This window comes from Athene noctua, chromosome 1 (genome assembly GCF_965140245.1).
Source record: "Athene noctua chromosome 1, bAthNoc1.hap1.1, whole genome shotgun sequence".
Lineage (NCBI taxonomy): Eukaryota > Metazoa > Chordata > Aves > Strigiformes > Strigidae > Athene > Athene noctua.
The window spans coordinates 28742696-28756610 of NC_134037.1; the positions used below are offsets into that span (position 1 = coordinate 28742696).

The 13915-nt window shown below is 36.8% G+C and overlaps 1 protein-coding gene across 3 annotated transcripts in view; it reads right to left on the reverse strand.

The window, feature by feature from the left end:
• BMP5 (bone morphogenetic protein 5) overlaps positions 1-13915 on the reverse strand; it is a 60706-nt gene that overhangs the window by 23484 nt on the left and 23307 nt on the right. For all 3 annotated transcript variants that reach the window (XM_074922478.1, XM_074922468.1, XM_074922458.1), the window contains 2 exons: positions 9497-9689; positions 3466-3614 (listed from right to left, as the gene is read on the reverse strand). In XM_074922478.1, coding sequence (XP_074778579.1) covers positions 3466-3614; positions 9497-9689 — 342 coding nt within the window. The remainder of the gene's footprint in view (positions 1-3465; positions 3615-9496; positions 9690-13915) is intronic.

The following is a 13915-nucleotide window of genomic DNA, read 5'->3' on the forward strand; positions in this document are numbered from 1 at the left end:
CTACATGGCTGCGGGGCCTACCCAGGATGTTGTATTTAGAGCTGTGTACTTGGAACATGTTTTATACTGTGGATCATTACTAGTCATTGTTACGTATTATCTCCCTCTCCCATTTTCTGTGGATAACACTAGATTCTCTTCCGCAATGTTATAAACAGCAAGAGGAATGCTTTTGCAGCTATTTACACTCCTCCAGTACAAGTGATGTTCAAACCATTGCTAACTTCCAATTATAAAAAAGTTAAATGTTAATACAAAGGTGTTGATTCACTGGAACACGTTTTAAGTCTTAGGAGACATATGGCATATATACAGGAAAAGCATTGCATGGAGCTTTTCGAATTGTTTCTGCATCTGTATTGATTTTATGCTGCAATTCATCTAACACTCGCACTTCCATCAGCGTGAAAATGATCACCTCTCATTTTGAACACCATGGAGTTTTGGTGTCAAAAGGAGGGAACTGGCCAAAAGGGGATGCTGCAGAATGTTGAGCAGACATTAAAAAAGAGAATCAAAAAAACCTGATCCTTAATTTACCACAGCCCCAGGGAAACAGTGCATTATATGTTGACAGCTTCCATATGTGTCATGCAAACCTTTATTCTTACTGTTCAAAATAAAATGTCCCATTAAGAGAAAAAGTCTACATTTCATGCTAAAATGAGACGTATGATACCAAATACTGTCTTAAAGAAAAAAGAAAACACATTCCAATGTCATGTGGCTTTTTGTACTTTTTCAGCATTTTCAAAGGGGGAAAAATATGAATTACAACAACCAGACATTCTTTCAAAGTTGTTTTTATCACACTGTTATATTAAATAGCTACAAATTTTTTTATTCCTCACGTAGACATTATTATTATATATGTACCATCTTCAGGGATCACCAAAGAAATATATCTACAGAAGTAATTGCCTAAAAAGTCACTGAAAGATAACGGCAAGAATGATTGTTGTTAATGGTAATGATAACAACATAGTAGCACCCCAGAGCCTCAGTAATTAATAACACCCCATTTTAAAGGTGCTGTATGAATACACCTAAAAATTAGTATGTATTTACAGACTTGATTATCCAGCGCCCCAGTGCAGCACCTAAATACCTCAAATGGGAATCTTCTGACTTAACAGAATGACATTTAGCTTAATGGTCTGCTGCAACAGAAAGGTTCGGGTCCAACCACAAATGTCCTCCAGTTATGGCAGCAGAACTCCTCTACCTTCCAAAAACTCAGTGGACAGCTGGAGGCATGAAGAAATGTGCTTCAGACCTGCACGGCCTAAAGTTCACCTAAGCCAAGGGAAGGTTTTTTGGTTGATTTGAACCAGTCTCTGAGCTTTCATAGAAAACTGGTTGGAGGGAAGGCGGGTGGGGTTCTCTGGGTTACAAACTGAGTCCACTACATACTGAGTCATGTATAAAAATTCGTGTTCCATCTGTACACAAATGTGTCATTCAACTGCTGGTGTTTCTAATAGCTTCCAGAAGTAACAGCAACCCAATAAAAATAATCAAAGCCTTAAGAGCAAAATTGTAAGAGCACGAAAGGATGATTTTCCTTATGCTAAGCTGAAGTGGTATAGTACAGGTCTTCTCTATAATTTTGAAAAATGTAGTACCTAGAAGGGCACTCTTCCTGCATGAATAAACTGAAAAAGAAACAGACAGTGAGGGAAGAGGGGATTTCTCTCTTCACTCAAGGAGCTGTGTTGAGAAATTCAAATAAGTGAGGTGCAGAAGGTAAAGCTGCTGTGTCTTTGGAATTTAAAATAGAAAAATATCTATCACCTTTCTGATCTTGGGAGTAGGACAGGGGAAATATTTACATAAACTATTCTTTTACAATTTCTTCAGTGTATTAACCTAAAGGTTTCCTTTTACCCATACAAACTTTCCTGCTGTTTACTGAACAGATATAATTTTGAGGCTAGAACCAACAAATTCCTGGTTCCAGGGCTTCTTAATGAATGCCTTTCATGGATATTCAATTTTTAAGAATTTCTGTATTTGAATCTCCTGGAAAAAAAGTCAAGGATGGAGTTTATTCTGGAGCAGGATAACTGGCCAGAAGCCAGTCCACCTAATTTGGATGCCTGACGGAGGTGTCACCTCTCCAGAATTTTAAGGGTTTAAACATGGCCTCACAGAACCAGGCTGCCTAACAGAGCCACTCCCCATACAGCCGGAGCTCAGGTGTGGTGCCTTTGAAGGCCAGTTGAGAGCAGCAACAATGTGGTCTACTTTGCATTGCTGCCTCCTTTTTCCACTGACTGTACTCTGACCATATAGACAGTATTAGGTGAAATGGTCGACTGCCCTCCTTCAAGCCTGCCAACTCCCTTTTTAAGCATCATGCCTAAAGGACAGGTTTTGCATAACATTTCAGCAGCAGAAGCACTTGCTGAAAAAGTATGAGAGGCTTTGTTCGCAGCCCAACTGAGCCTGAGGGTGAATTCAGATCAAAAACAATGAGAAAATGTAGCCTGAACGAAGAAAGAAGAAAAAAATATTAATCCTTACACCGGGGTTTCTCCTGCTACTCATTAACATTATGTCAGCTAAGGTTTAGATTAACTGGCATCATAGATCCCTTGACCTCTGACATAAAAAGCTTTTTGACACGAAAGAGCTAAATCTGAAAGTTTGCTTGTAAAGTAGTATGGATTAAGTGAACCATCACAGAAAAAACAGTATATAAGTCTCTTTTTATTAGTTTCTAAAGAAGTCTAGGTAAAGAACATTTCTTACAAAAAGATTATTTTACGTTGAGATGCATTTTCACTTTTTAATGAAGAGCATAACTGTGGATAATGTAGTAGCCCAGCAAATTTGTACTGAAAAACCACAGCTCTGATTCCAGATTTGACAGTGTTCTTTCTAATTTTCATCTTACTAAAGTTTTCAATATTTCAAATTTTTAACCCATTTCAAGATAAAAAGTTTTTAAATTAATTTTTGTTCCCAAATAAAATGATAGTAAACCAATTCCCACATTACCCTATTGTTAACTGCTCTCCAACATCAGTACCAGCAGCCATGAGGTACCTCCTGAACTGTCCTGAGGTATATTTAAACCTTTCTCCATGCTTCGGCCCAGAAAGTTCTTTAGAAACTTTCTAAAACAAAAATTTTGCAAACCTTGAGTTTCCTGAATATAATCATTAGTGGAAGAACATTAAAATGGAACTTCACTTTGCATTTTGTATGTAGGAGCTTTTATCCTAAACTTAATTTAATTTAACTTGATTCAATTAGCTTTTTCATTGCCATATTCTATGGAATTAAGAATAACAGAAAGTTTACAAACTATAACTATGGCAGGATAAGACTTGTGTTCTTTGCTTATAAACTCTCAGCAAATTGTCACCCAGTCAAGCTAAAAAACAACTGTTCAGAAAAGTTTCCTAGCAAGAGATGGCAAGAGCATATATAGAGTTATGATCTACAATTATATCTTACCGTCCCCAGTTTCAGCACAGAGTTGCAAGCCCAGATTGTTCTGTGGATTAATCACCCAGTGATTGCTGGTCACAGTAATGTCAAACACAAACCAGCCCACATCAGAAGCTTGAGCCTTCCTTGTGTCTAACAGGAACAAGTCTGCATCCCTAAGTTAAAGAAAATAGAGAGTTAAGGCATTCAAAAATTTTTCTTTTTTGACCTTAATTTCCTTGCTGACAATAACTTCCTGGAGTCCAAATGAATAACAGTTTGACATATCCTCATCATGACACAGTACAGCACGTGCTATAGCTAATATGTAATTGTTAGGTATAATACAGGTATTTCCCCTGAGACTCCTTTCTGAAATTAGTCTTAGCATGTGAAAACTACAGCTCTGGAAAATCTGAAAAATCCAGATTCCTGATATAAGTAGACAAAAAATACAATTAAGGCTGTTTATAAAGTATTCATCTTTCAGCACTAAAATGTCTCAGGAAGAATAACTTTTATAAAGCATTCAGTGTAAAAAACAAAAAATGTCAAAAATCACATTTCAATTTCAAATAAAATGCAAAGACATAGTGTTGCTAAAATCTATTATTAATAACATATGACAGCAGCTATATCTTATGACAAAACATGAAGAGATGACAGTTCAGACAGCATTGTATTAGTACAAATGTTTAGAAAATAAGTCTTTATATCAAATTAGAAATTATATATCTATTCAATAAAGTAATTATTACATTTTAACCCTCAGTTTCCTGGAATATTCTCAATTTTTTTTCCCCTGAAATCTAGTAATTCAGAAGGGCTGCTCAGGGGAGTTAGTATAATTGTGTTACTAAATGTTTAGCGTGGATCATTTATTTGTTCTGTTTTCACATATCTCCTGGCACAATCGGTTCCATAACCACATCTGTATTACAAATAATTTACTGCAATGGCTACACTAAACCTAAGATATTTAACTCTCATCAGTTTCATTTTCCATGCTTCTACAAAGCAGCATGTGTTATTAAAAACTGTTTTCACCATATAGATTTTAAAACTTAAATCTATGCTTATAGAAACCTATTTCTTTTCTGCCATAAATAGTAACCAAAACTCTAATAAACAATAAAAAATATTTTATTCTAGATTTTGACTGTACAAGACAGCTAAAGACAGACTTGGCTTACACAGACCTTGGAATGATACTATTACCTTACAGACAGCATAAATATATGTTTAAAGAAGACAGACAGAAATAATAGATTTTGTGTATAAAAAGTGGATTTAAAATTATGATGGTCCTGTCACTGCATTCTTATGTTGCTTAATCGTAATGACATCATAGGAAGTTACTGTCTTATCTAGTCTAAACACTGTAAATGCACCTAGAACATCTGATACTGAAAAAACCATCTCATCTAGCTCTTAAAACTGTGGTTGTTCAACACTCAGGAAAGTAAGACCGAATGAGCATATGTTTACTTACCTGTGGGAAATATCTACAGAATTAGGTTAAAGAGCTCAGAAATTATAAAGGAGGGTTGGTTTTTTGGTTTTTGTTTTTTGTTTTTTTAAAAGGCTTTCTTTCAAGTCACCTTTTTTCCTTCTGTTAAAGGATAATTTTTTGCTGGGCTCTCATCACTTCCATTCTAGTAGAATCGTTCTAATGACCACACAAGAAGAAAACATACATTCTCCCTCTGGAGCTAACATGAAAACAGTCTTACAATTCAAAAGAGCTTGACCTGCTATGCTAGCACTGAACAAATTAACAGCGTACCACTAGCTTATAAATAGCATCTCGGGAGTCTTAAATACCAACTTTTTCCTCTAACAAGCAGTTTTATCAGAACTTTAAAGCTGAAAGTTTTAATTCTGAATGTGACAGCCTTTAAGATATTTATTTATAAAGATTTCTTCTATCATTTCATAGATTTAATAGAAAACTTTAAAATTTTTTGCAATATAAAATATTACAATAGCACAATATTATAATTTCACATTTGTCTTGTCTTCTCCTAGAATACATAACTGTTTTCCCATATAGGTTCTTTCAGCTCCAACCATTTCTGGGACTGATACAAATGTTTTCAAAATTTAGGATGCGCAATGTCTCATATGCCAAATCAGAAAAGGGCGCTTCTAATGACACAGTCCAGAAATCCCTATAAAGAACAAAATTTCCCTGTGGATCTCTCCTCAATGTGACTTTATTACTTTGTACTGCAGCAGAATCTCACACAGAAGTGTCTTTGGCATCGATAAGTCAATCTTCTTGTCTACCTTCCCACAAACATAGTGATCTTGCTAAGGTAAGAGACTCAAAGAGATAGATTGTTCTTACCCATTAATTCAGCAAATGAACCAAAAATTAGTTGTGGGTACCTAGAGAAAACTAGACATGATTCTTGAGAACACACAGTAGAATAGAGAAAATGTCTCCAGACCAATGCTAATGATTCAGCCAATTTACTACAGAAATTCAAAGTATTTGTCAGGAATAAAACCAACTTTTTTCACAGTTGATACAAACATAAGGTGAAAACCGGATCCCTGAGAAGGCAGTTAGAGTTCTGGGATCAGGATTCCCCTATTAGCTGGTGTCATTCACTCATTATATTTTGTGACATTTTAAATTTTTAAATTCTCCTTTATTCTGTAAAAAAGAAAAAAAGTTCACTCTAAAAATTAAAAACAGCTGCAAATTTTGGCTCTAATTTGAAAAAATATTTCTATTTAAAAAATAGCCCACAACACATAATAAAAAAGTAAGGCATTATGTCGTAAATAGCCTGAAATGCAACAGTGAACACATTCAGGCAGAATACAGCTGATTGGCTTTACCTTTATGGAGGCAGTTTAAGTTTAGTGATCTCAGTCTGGTCCCAGATGGCCAGTTGTCTACAGCAGAAATGCTACCACAGTCAAGAATTTCAGCAAAGAGGCTGCGGGCAGAACATCTAAGAAGCCCCACATCTCCTGGGTCACTTAAGGAAGTAAAGGTGGAATAAACCATCTACATGTTCCTTGAAACCCAGCAAAGTTTTCAACCAGATCAAATCATGATTTGATTTGTAATGGGCCATCCCTATTACCTCTCGCCTCATTCCAGAAAGCTGCTATAGTATCTTAACACCACTTGAGGATTCCCTAATGTGGGAAGAATCCTTGGGGTTTAGTTAAATTAGTGGCTAGCTGCCACCAGATCATGAACAAGGATTTAGCCTGTTGGACTACATGACTTTTGTCATGAGAAAAGATCCGGGTAGGAGTACATTGGCAGGGCTGCATAGGAAAGTTTGCCTTGCCATGGGCTGTGCTTTATATGCTTCCTTAGAACAAATAGAAAACTTCAATCCCAAAGACTGTAATTTCAGCAAACTCCCAGTGAATTCAATACACAAACACTTCAGCAGCCATGCTACCACAGAGACAGAAAAATGTCTGAGACTACAACATAGTCCTTAGTCTGCAACTCAGAAACCCTAAACCCTGACCACTCCTTGCCTGAAAGCATCGCAGGACTGTATTTGGGACTGCAGAGCCCTGTCAGACACCCACGTTTCCTGTTCAAAGCAAAGAAGGGTGAAGGAGCAGGGTCAAACCCAGTGGTTCTGCTGTGGTATGGCACTAGTAGTAACTGTGGGACAATATAGAATCCTAAATTTGTTGAATGGTTTGGGTAGAAGGGACCATCTAGTTCCAACCCCCCTGCCATGGGCAGGGACACCTTCCACTAGCCCAGGTTGCTCAAAGCCCCGTCCAACCTGGCCTTGAACACTGCCAGGGAGGGGGCACCCACAGCTTCTCTGGGAGACCTGTGCCAGTGTCTCACCACCCTCACTGTTCTCTCACCCTCACATTCTGCAGTTGCAGCTTCTGAAACTTTTTTACCTAAAATCTCATGTATGTATGTATGTAGTACAAACCTGAGGTGACAAAGTCAAGAATAACACTATTGAAGTCTGGGCCCCAAAGCAAAAGCTATACAAAAGCTTTAGTGGGGAAAAATGAAAAAAAAAAAAAAAAAGAGGAAATATTATTGGGAGCTGTTCTGTCTGGAGGTATCAAGAAGTTAGTGAGAAAGTTCATTGTTTCTAATTGGAAAAGTGGAGAGCTTGTGGTCTTCTCTTATCCTGTCCCACTGAGGCATTTGCCTTTATATACTCCATATACGAGTAGAAACTAGCAAGATCAACAATAGGAGGGAAACAACAATAGGAGGGAAACAACAATAGGAGGGAAACATTGAGTCTACATCTAAAGCTTCTGTAATTATACTCGTGAAACCAAATGGGTGGCATGTCATTTCATGTCCCCCTTGCCAGCATCATGCTTCCAGTGAAGGACATGAGGCTTTTATGTTTATAAATGGAAATATAAAATATAAATTTATGTTTATGTATTGAAAGAAATCAAGAGCATTCTTTAATGGATTCACAAAGTTGTCATTTTAACCAGTCAGATAATATTAAATTGTGATCTTGCTTCAAAATAGTAAGCAAGTTTTACTTTCTCTAAATTAGAATAGAAACCACCTACTGGGAAAACATTAAAAAACCCAAAACATAACAAAAAAGAAAACATCAAATGAAAACCTAACTTTTCCCAGTAGTTCTTAACAAAATCTGTTTTGTTTTCAGGTGAAGAGCTTTCATCATCCTAGCCTTGACCAATGCTCTTTAAAAAGATATGTTTTGTTCCTTCCTGTTTCATTCCTTCCTCCAAAAAGTTTCTTTTAGAACCTATGTCAAAAGAAATTGCAAGTTGAAGAGAGAGGTAAAAAAGAATCCTGCACTGTTTTGTTCATCCTCAGATTTACTAAGAAAGCAGAAGGTATTCTGGAAGGATGAGTGCTTTCCCTCCTGTTGATTCTGCACCACTGATATAAAATGACTCTCTGTTTATAGCCATAAATATTTTATAACTTGATGTCCAGAGATCTCATCTGGAAGCTTGTGCAAGCTCATGCTTCTGTGGGCAGAAAAGATATTTGAACTCTGGCCCAGCCTTCAAGCTAACTGGTGACAGGGCGGGTTTTTTTTCTGCAATTTTAGGCTGTCATTGTCTTTGCTTGTGATAAACATGCCAGGATAGAAACATTTTATCTGTTCCAAGATGAGGGAGAGGGGTTTTTATCTCAAAACAAAACTCCCCCCCCCCCCCCCTCCACTTTTCTGAGAAAAGACATAAACTAATTTAATTTCAAAACCCACATTTTGGGCATATGTAGCTTTTCCCAGAAGCATCTTGGAATTGTTAATAATTTTTGATGGAAATTTTCAGGTATTTAGTTACTTTGCCTGGTGAAATCTTGTCATTTACTCAGGTCTTGTAGAGTCTTGGAAATCTGTCACACACAGAGCTCTACAAACTCAGAATCAGAGATTTCCTCATGTGTAGCATCGTATGTGGGGACATGATTTAGTGGTGGCTTTGGCAGTGTTAGGTTTATGGTTATACCTGGTGATCTTAAAAGATCCAACCTAAATGATTTGATGATTCTATGATTTGTTTTAATTTTCGGATATGGTGAGCAGCATGTTAAGCGTGCATCTTAAAATTAGTGCATGACTTTATCTTTTAATTACATTTTGCAGAATATTAAAACACATGCAGAAAAGTCATGCTCCTTCACAAGTAAACAAAATTGAACAATCTATCTGTCTTTAAGGAGCTAAGTGAATCTTGGCTTGTAGTACCTCAGTGTCAGCAAATGGTGCATTTCCCAAATCCAGACACTTAAACTCTGCATAGAACTCCACCATTTCCTCACTGAGAACACAGGCCCTCACCCCCTCTGTGCATGGGCAAATTATTTGGTGACATTGGACATGTAACTCTCCATAAACTTAGAATACATTACACTGAAGATAATTTTTATTCTCGCTCAGTATTTGTTGTCATTGCCTAGGAATTAATACTGCACAAGCCACAGTGATAGCAATGATGCCTTCCTGAGGGAAGACTTATGATCAGTTATTGTCTCCTTAATTAATATAGAAACATGAGACATTATTCAGCATGCAGCATGTTCATGCCAACAGGATACCTGTTTGGATACTCCTTGATGATCTGATATATGCTAATCTGAATGGTTTCATTCTCAAAGCGGCTGTTGCTTCGATCTTTGTATATCCGGAATTCGGCTGCTGTCACTGCCTCTCCATGCGGGATCTGAGTAAGGTCAAAGCGAAACTCTTTGTAGTGCCTTCGCTGGTGGGAGAAGTCTTTGTCCCTTTCAACTGTGAGAAAAAGAGTTGAATGTAAATTAAAGAGGTGAAATGAATGCCCATTTCCCATGATTAATGAAGCATTCCCTGTGTTTGGGAGTAAACAAACAGGACAATATAAAACTGTGCAAATAATAAAACCACAAGCCCAGACATATTTCCAGTTAAAGGAAATTCCACCAGCCCAGTGTCTTCAGTTCAAAAGAAAAAAAACCTCAGTGGCTTTTATACAAATTCCAGAAGCTGGAGTGGAAAGAATATCAAAAAAAGCTGAAAGGAGTCATATTGTAAAGTAACTAGAAATATGGACAAACTAAAAGCTGTGAAAGGATTTAGGACTTCGGTGTAGTTATAAGCACATCAGTAGTAATGTCAAAGATATAGGTGACTTTGGAAAACACTAATTGCTGCTAATAACCAGGCAGATGACCAGAAAGCTGCTCATTTCCACTCAATAATAATAATAATACTAAATTCTGAAGTTGCTAAAGTGCACTGCAACAACTATATATATATATATTTAAGAAGCAATTGCATCATATAAATTAACACATGTTGTACTCTAATGGTATAAAGCATCATCTTGCCAGTGGTCAAAAGAAGGAGCCGTGAATCAGGGCTGAGTGGTTCTGGCACCCCAGCAGCAAAGGGAGCACACTCCTGGCTTGAGAAGTCCCCTCAAACCTGTTGTGGGTGGGCAGGTGCAGCTCCCACTGCTCTAACACTGCCACAGTTTAAAACCAAAGTTAACCTCGGCATTGCTTAATTCAGGATTGCACAGAATTTTAAGGGGGAGTAAACAGATGATTTTAGTTTCTGAGTTTACAACTGATTTGGAGTTAATTCCACTGTCTGCTGCAGTTCTGACCCTGAGTTATGAGAGACTTTTGCAATGGAATACATGTTTTGATGTGGCAGGGAACCTACAGGCCATAAGTACTGGCTGATGACCATTTTATGGGATTAATACTTCAGATTTTATGGATGTGGAAAGGAAAATAATCCATGGTTTCTACAGCCACAGAGTACAACGTGTCATTGACCTGTGAAGAAGCTGTGCTCTGTGAGAAAAGACAACTCTAAAGAAATTCTACCTGCCTTGTGAGATAGGTGTTTTGTTTTACTGATGGTGGACAAAGCCTAAAACATTCAGAGCTGGAATTCAGTTTGGATAACCAGCTAAACTTTTATGACTGCATCCAGATCCACTAAATGGTCCCTCCTATAATCCCTGCTCTTTTATTGCGTTTTAGTATTAGTAGTCCTCAGATCTGAGGGAGGAACAATGTCAGTTCTGAAAAAAGAGCATATTTAGATTACTAAATATTACATTTATAAAGAATAAAATGTGTATGTTATTACAATATATATGTATATTTATATGTAAATGCTCATGTATATGTGTACACCCAAGAAATTTTGTCTACATACACAATGTTGTATGTATGTGTGTAAAAACACATATATTTTTATATAAACTTGCATATGTGTACTATTGTAATGTGTATGGGGTCTTACAAAATAGAAATGCACTAAAAGAAAAAAAAATGCTTTGGGCTTGCCATACAAGGGTACAGTTCTGACCTATTAAAGAGAAAGCTATTGAAGAAAAAGTATTTACATTATTTTCAGAGCAGTAGTTACTAGTTAAATCACCTGTGGCCATGTAACTAGTCCCTTACAGTGTAATTCCCTTTCACCCCTTCAAAATGTAAACTATCCTTATTTTCATTAGCACATATTTTTTTTTAAAATGTACAAATCTATGTTGCCTTAAGAATCACCAAAAATAAAATATATAGGCTATAAGAACACTTTAACTTCTGTGAAAATTAATTTTCTCCTGGCTGACAAAAGGAAAATTGTCTGCTAACTCTGAGGTTTACTTGGCTCAAGTGTATATTTAGCTTACACGGGTTTGCCATCATGTAGAATGTAGAAAATGTAAAGCAGAAAAGAGATAGAAGCATGTAAACTGGCTGCTCAGTACCTGAAGATGAATGGGCCGCTACTGAAGAGAAACAGGATACAGTCTATTTAGCAGCTCCACTGCCCAGTTCTAAACTGTGAGATATGTACAGACATCTGACTTGAGGTTTGGGGCTTGTTTGTTTTGTTTTGTTTTTTTAATGACCATGTAAAGCCTTTCATTTCGGAGAGACCTTGGCAGATCAGCATATGCAAATGCACTGAACTGGGGAGGATTTTTTCTAGTGGAGAGAGTCTTTTGAAAGTTTCTAAGGTTATAACTGAGCATTTCAAAGCTGATGTAGAATAGATATGTCGGTGACCTTCAAATGAAAAATATATTAAAGGCAGACAATGTAGCCACCCTTTCTGATATCTCTGGTTAGTTTTTATTCAACAAGTATTTACCAGCATGCATAGGTAACTAAGCACTACTCACTATGAGTAAGCATTGGGGAGTTAGATGCTGAACAAAAGGTTTAAATGCCAGTACTCCTGGGTTTGAGGCTTCCTTTTGTCTAGTTTCTTACAAGTATCTTCTAATTAATACTATTAGTTTGGAAACAGCAGTTCTCTCCCCATATGTTATATTTTGGACAAAAACTCTACAATACCCTGAGACAGCATCGGTGGAGTTCTCCCAGGACCACTCGCAGCTGCTGAAAGAATACTGATAGCCACATCTTGACAGGCCCCAAATCAATTATTAGCGCTCACACAGATAGTACTTATCTGTGATTTCATGTATACCCAAGGAAGAGACAGCACTGCCATCTGAAAGAGACACGAGTTCAAAATTTCCTTGTGTTGAGACAGCATTTACAGGCAGGCCAGGACTTGGGAGCAGCAAAAGCCTGCAGAAATGAAGAGTTGTAGGAAACAGCCACTGAACACTTGAATCCAGGGAGGTTCCACTCTCTGCAATGAAGCCAGAAGTTCAAACTGAAAATTTCTGTTGGCCAATGAACAAAATATAAAAACAACTTTTGCAAATTTAGACAAATTAATTATATAGTAGACTGTAAAAAAAGCAGTGATGGTGATGTTGCAATAGTGACTAATGGCTAGAATGGTAGCCAAGTTATAAAAGTGAAATGTTATTTAATGATATTGAGTATTTTAATACTGAAAATAATACACAGGTTTTGATCCCTTCTTCCCCGACAATAAACGTCTTGCCGAGGAAGACCGTGAATGCTCGGCAGGGTATTTCTCAGGTCCTTTGTCCTGCTGAAATGGCACAAAGTGCAGGGGGACACCATGTCTCAAATATTTTTATTTCACATGTGAGAGCTTTTCAACACTGGCAGCCTAGAAAATAGAGGTTAAGATTTTTAAGTATTGAGTTCTTCCAGAGCATTCTCATGTCATTCCAGCTCTGCTCAGGTCATCTGCCAAAATGCATCTCTGTGGGACCGATCAAAGCATCTAAAAACTGGTTGACCAGAAAATCAGGAAGTCCTTTTTTAACCATTGGAGGAATATAATTTTTCTAAATAAAAATAACTAGGATATTAGGGTCGATACTGATTACAACCAAATTCTTCATTTGCTCTCATTAGTCAGGATTCTTAGTACCAACTTTTTAAAATGTTATTTTTATACCACCTGAAACTAATATATTCAGTTCTATAGTTACATCAGACAAATCATGGGTCAGGGGAATATCACAAACACCTGTGTGTGAGATGGGAAAGAATGATATTTTCCACCCATGTGGCAAACTGATGAAATATTTATACTGTATTAACACTAAGCCCAACTCTAAGAAGAATGAAGACAAATTTACACCAAAAAGATATTTTGGAAAAGGGGTCATCTTTTACACTAAGATAAAATATCATGCACCAATTTTCATTTTAAAAAGTATTTGTCTTCTGAAAAAAAATACAAAGCACATATATGGATGGACAGTATAATAAGTAATCAATATTTTACAAATTCAGCTACAAATATCTGCTTAACTGTTGACTGAGCTTAAAAAATGCAAAAAAGTGCTAGCAATGACTTTAGGTCATAGTGTATAATGGACTTTTAGACATGCTCTTTCATTAGTGTTTAGCTCCCCACTGACTTGTGCTTTGCTTTTGCTGAAGAGGTCGGTATGTGGTGACATGTAGGGAAAGCAAAAGCTTCTTTGGCAAACTGGGGAACAAACCAAAAATATGTTGTAATAAACTGATTTTACAATGAAAAATCGCAAGATCCCAACTGGATTCACAAATAAGGAAGCCTCACTAATCAACTTAATGATGCTGTTTAACTACTAA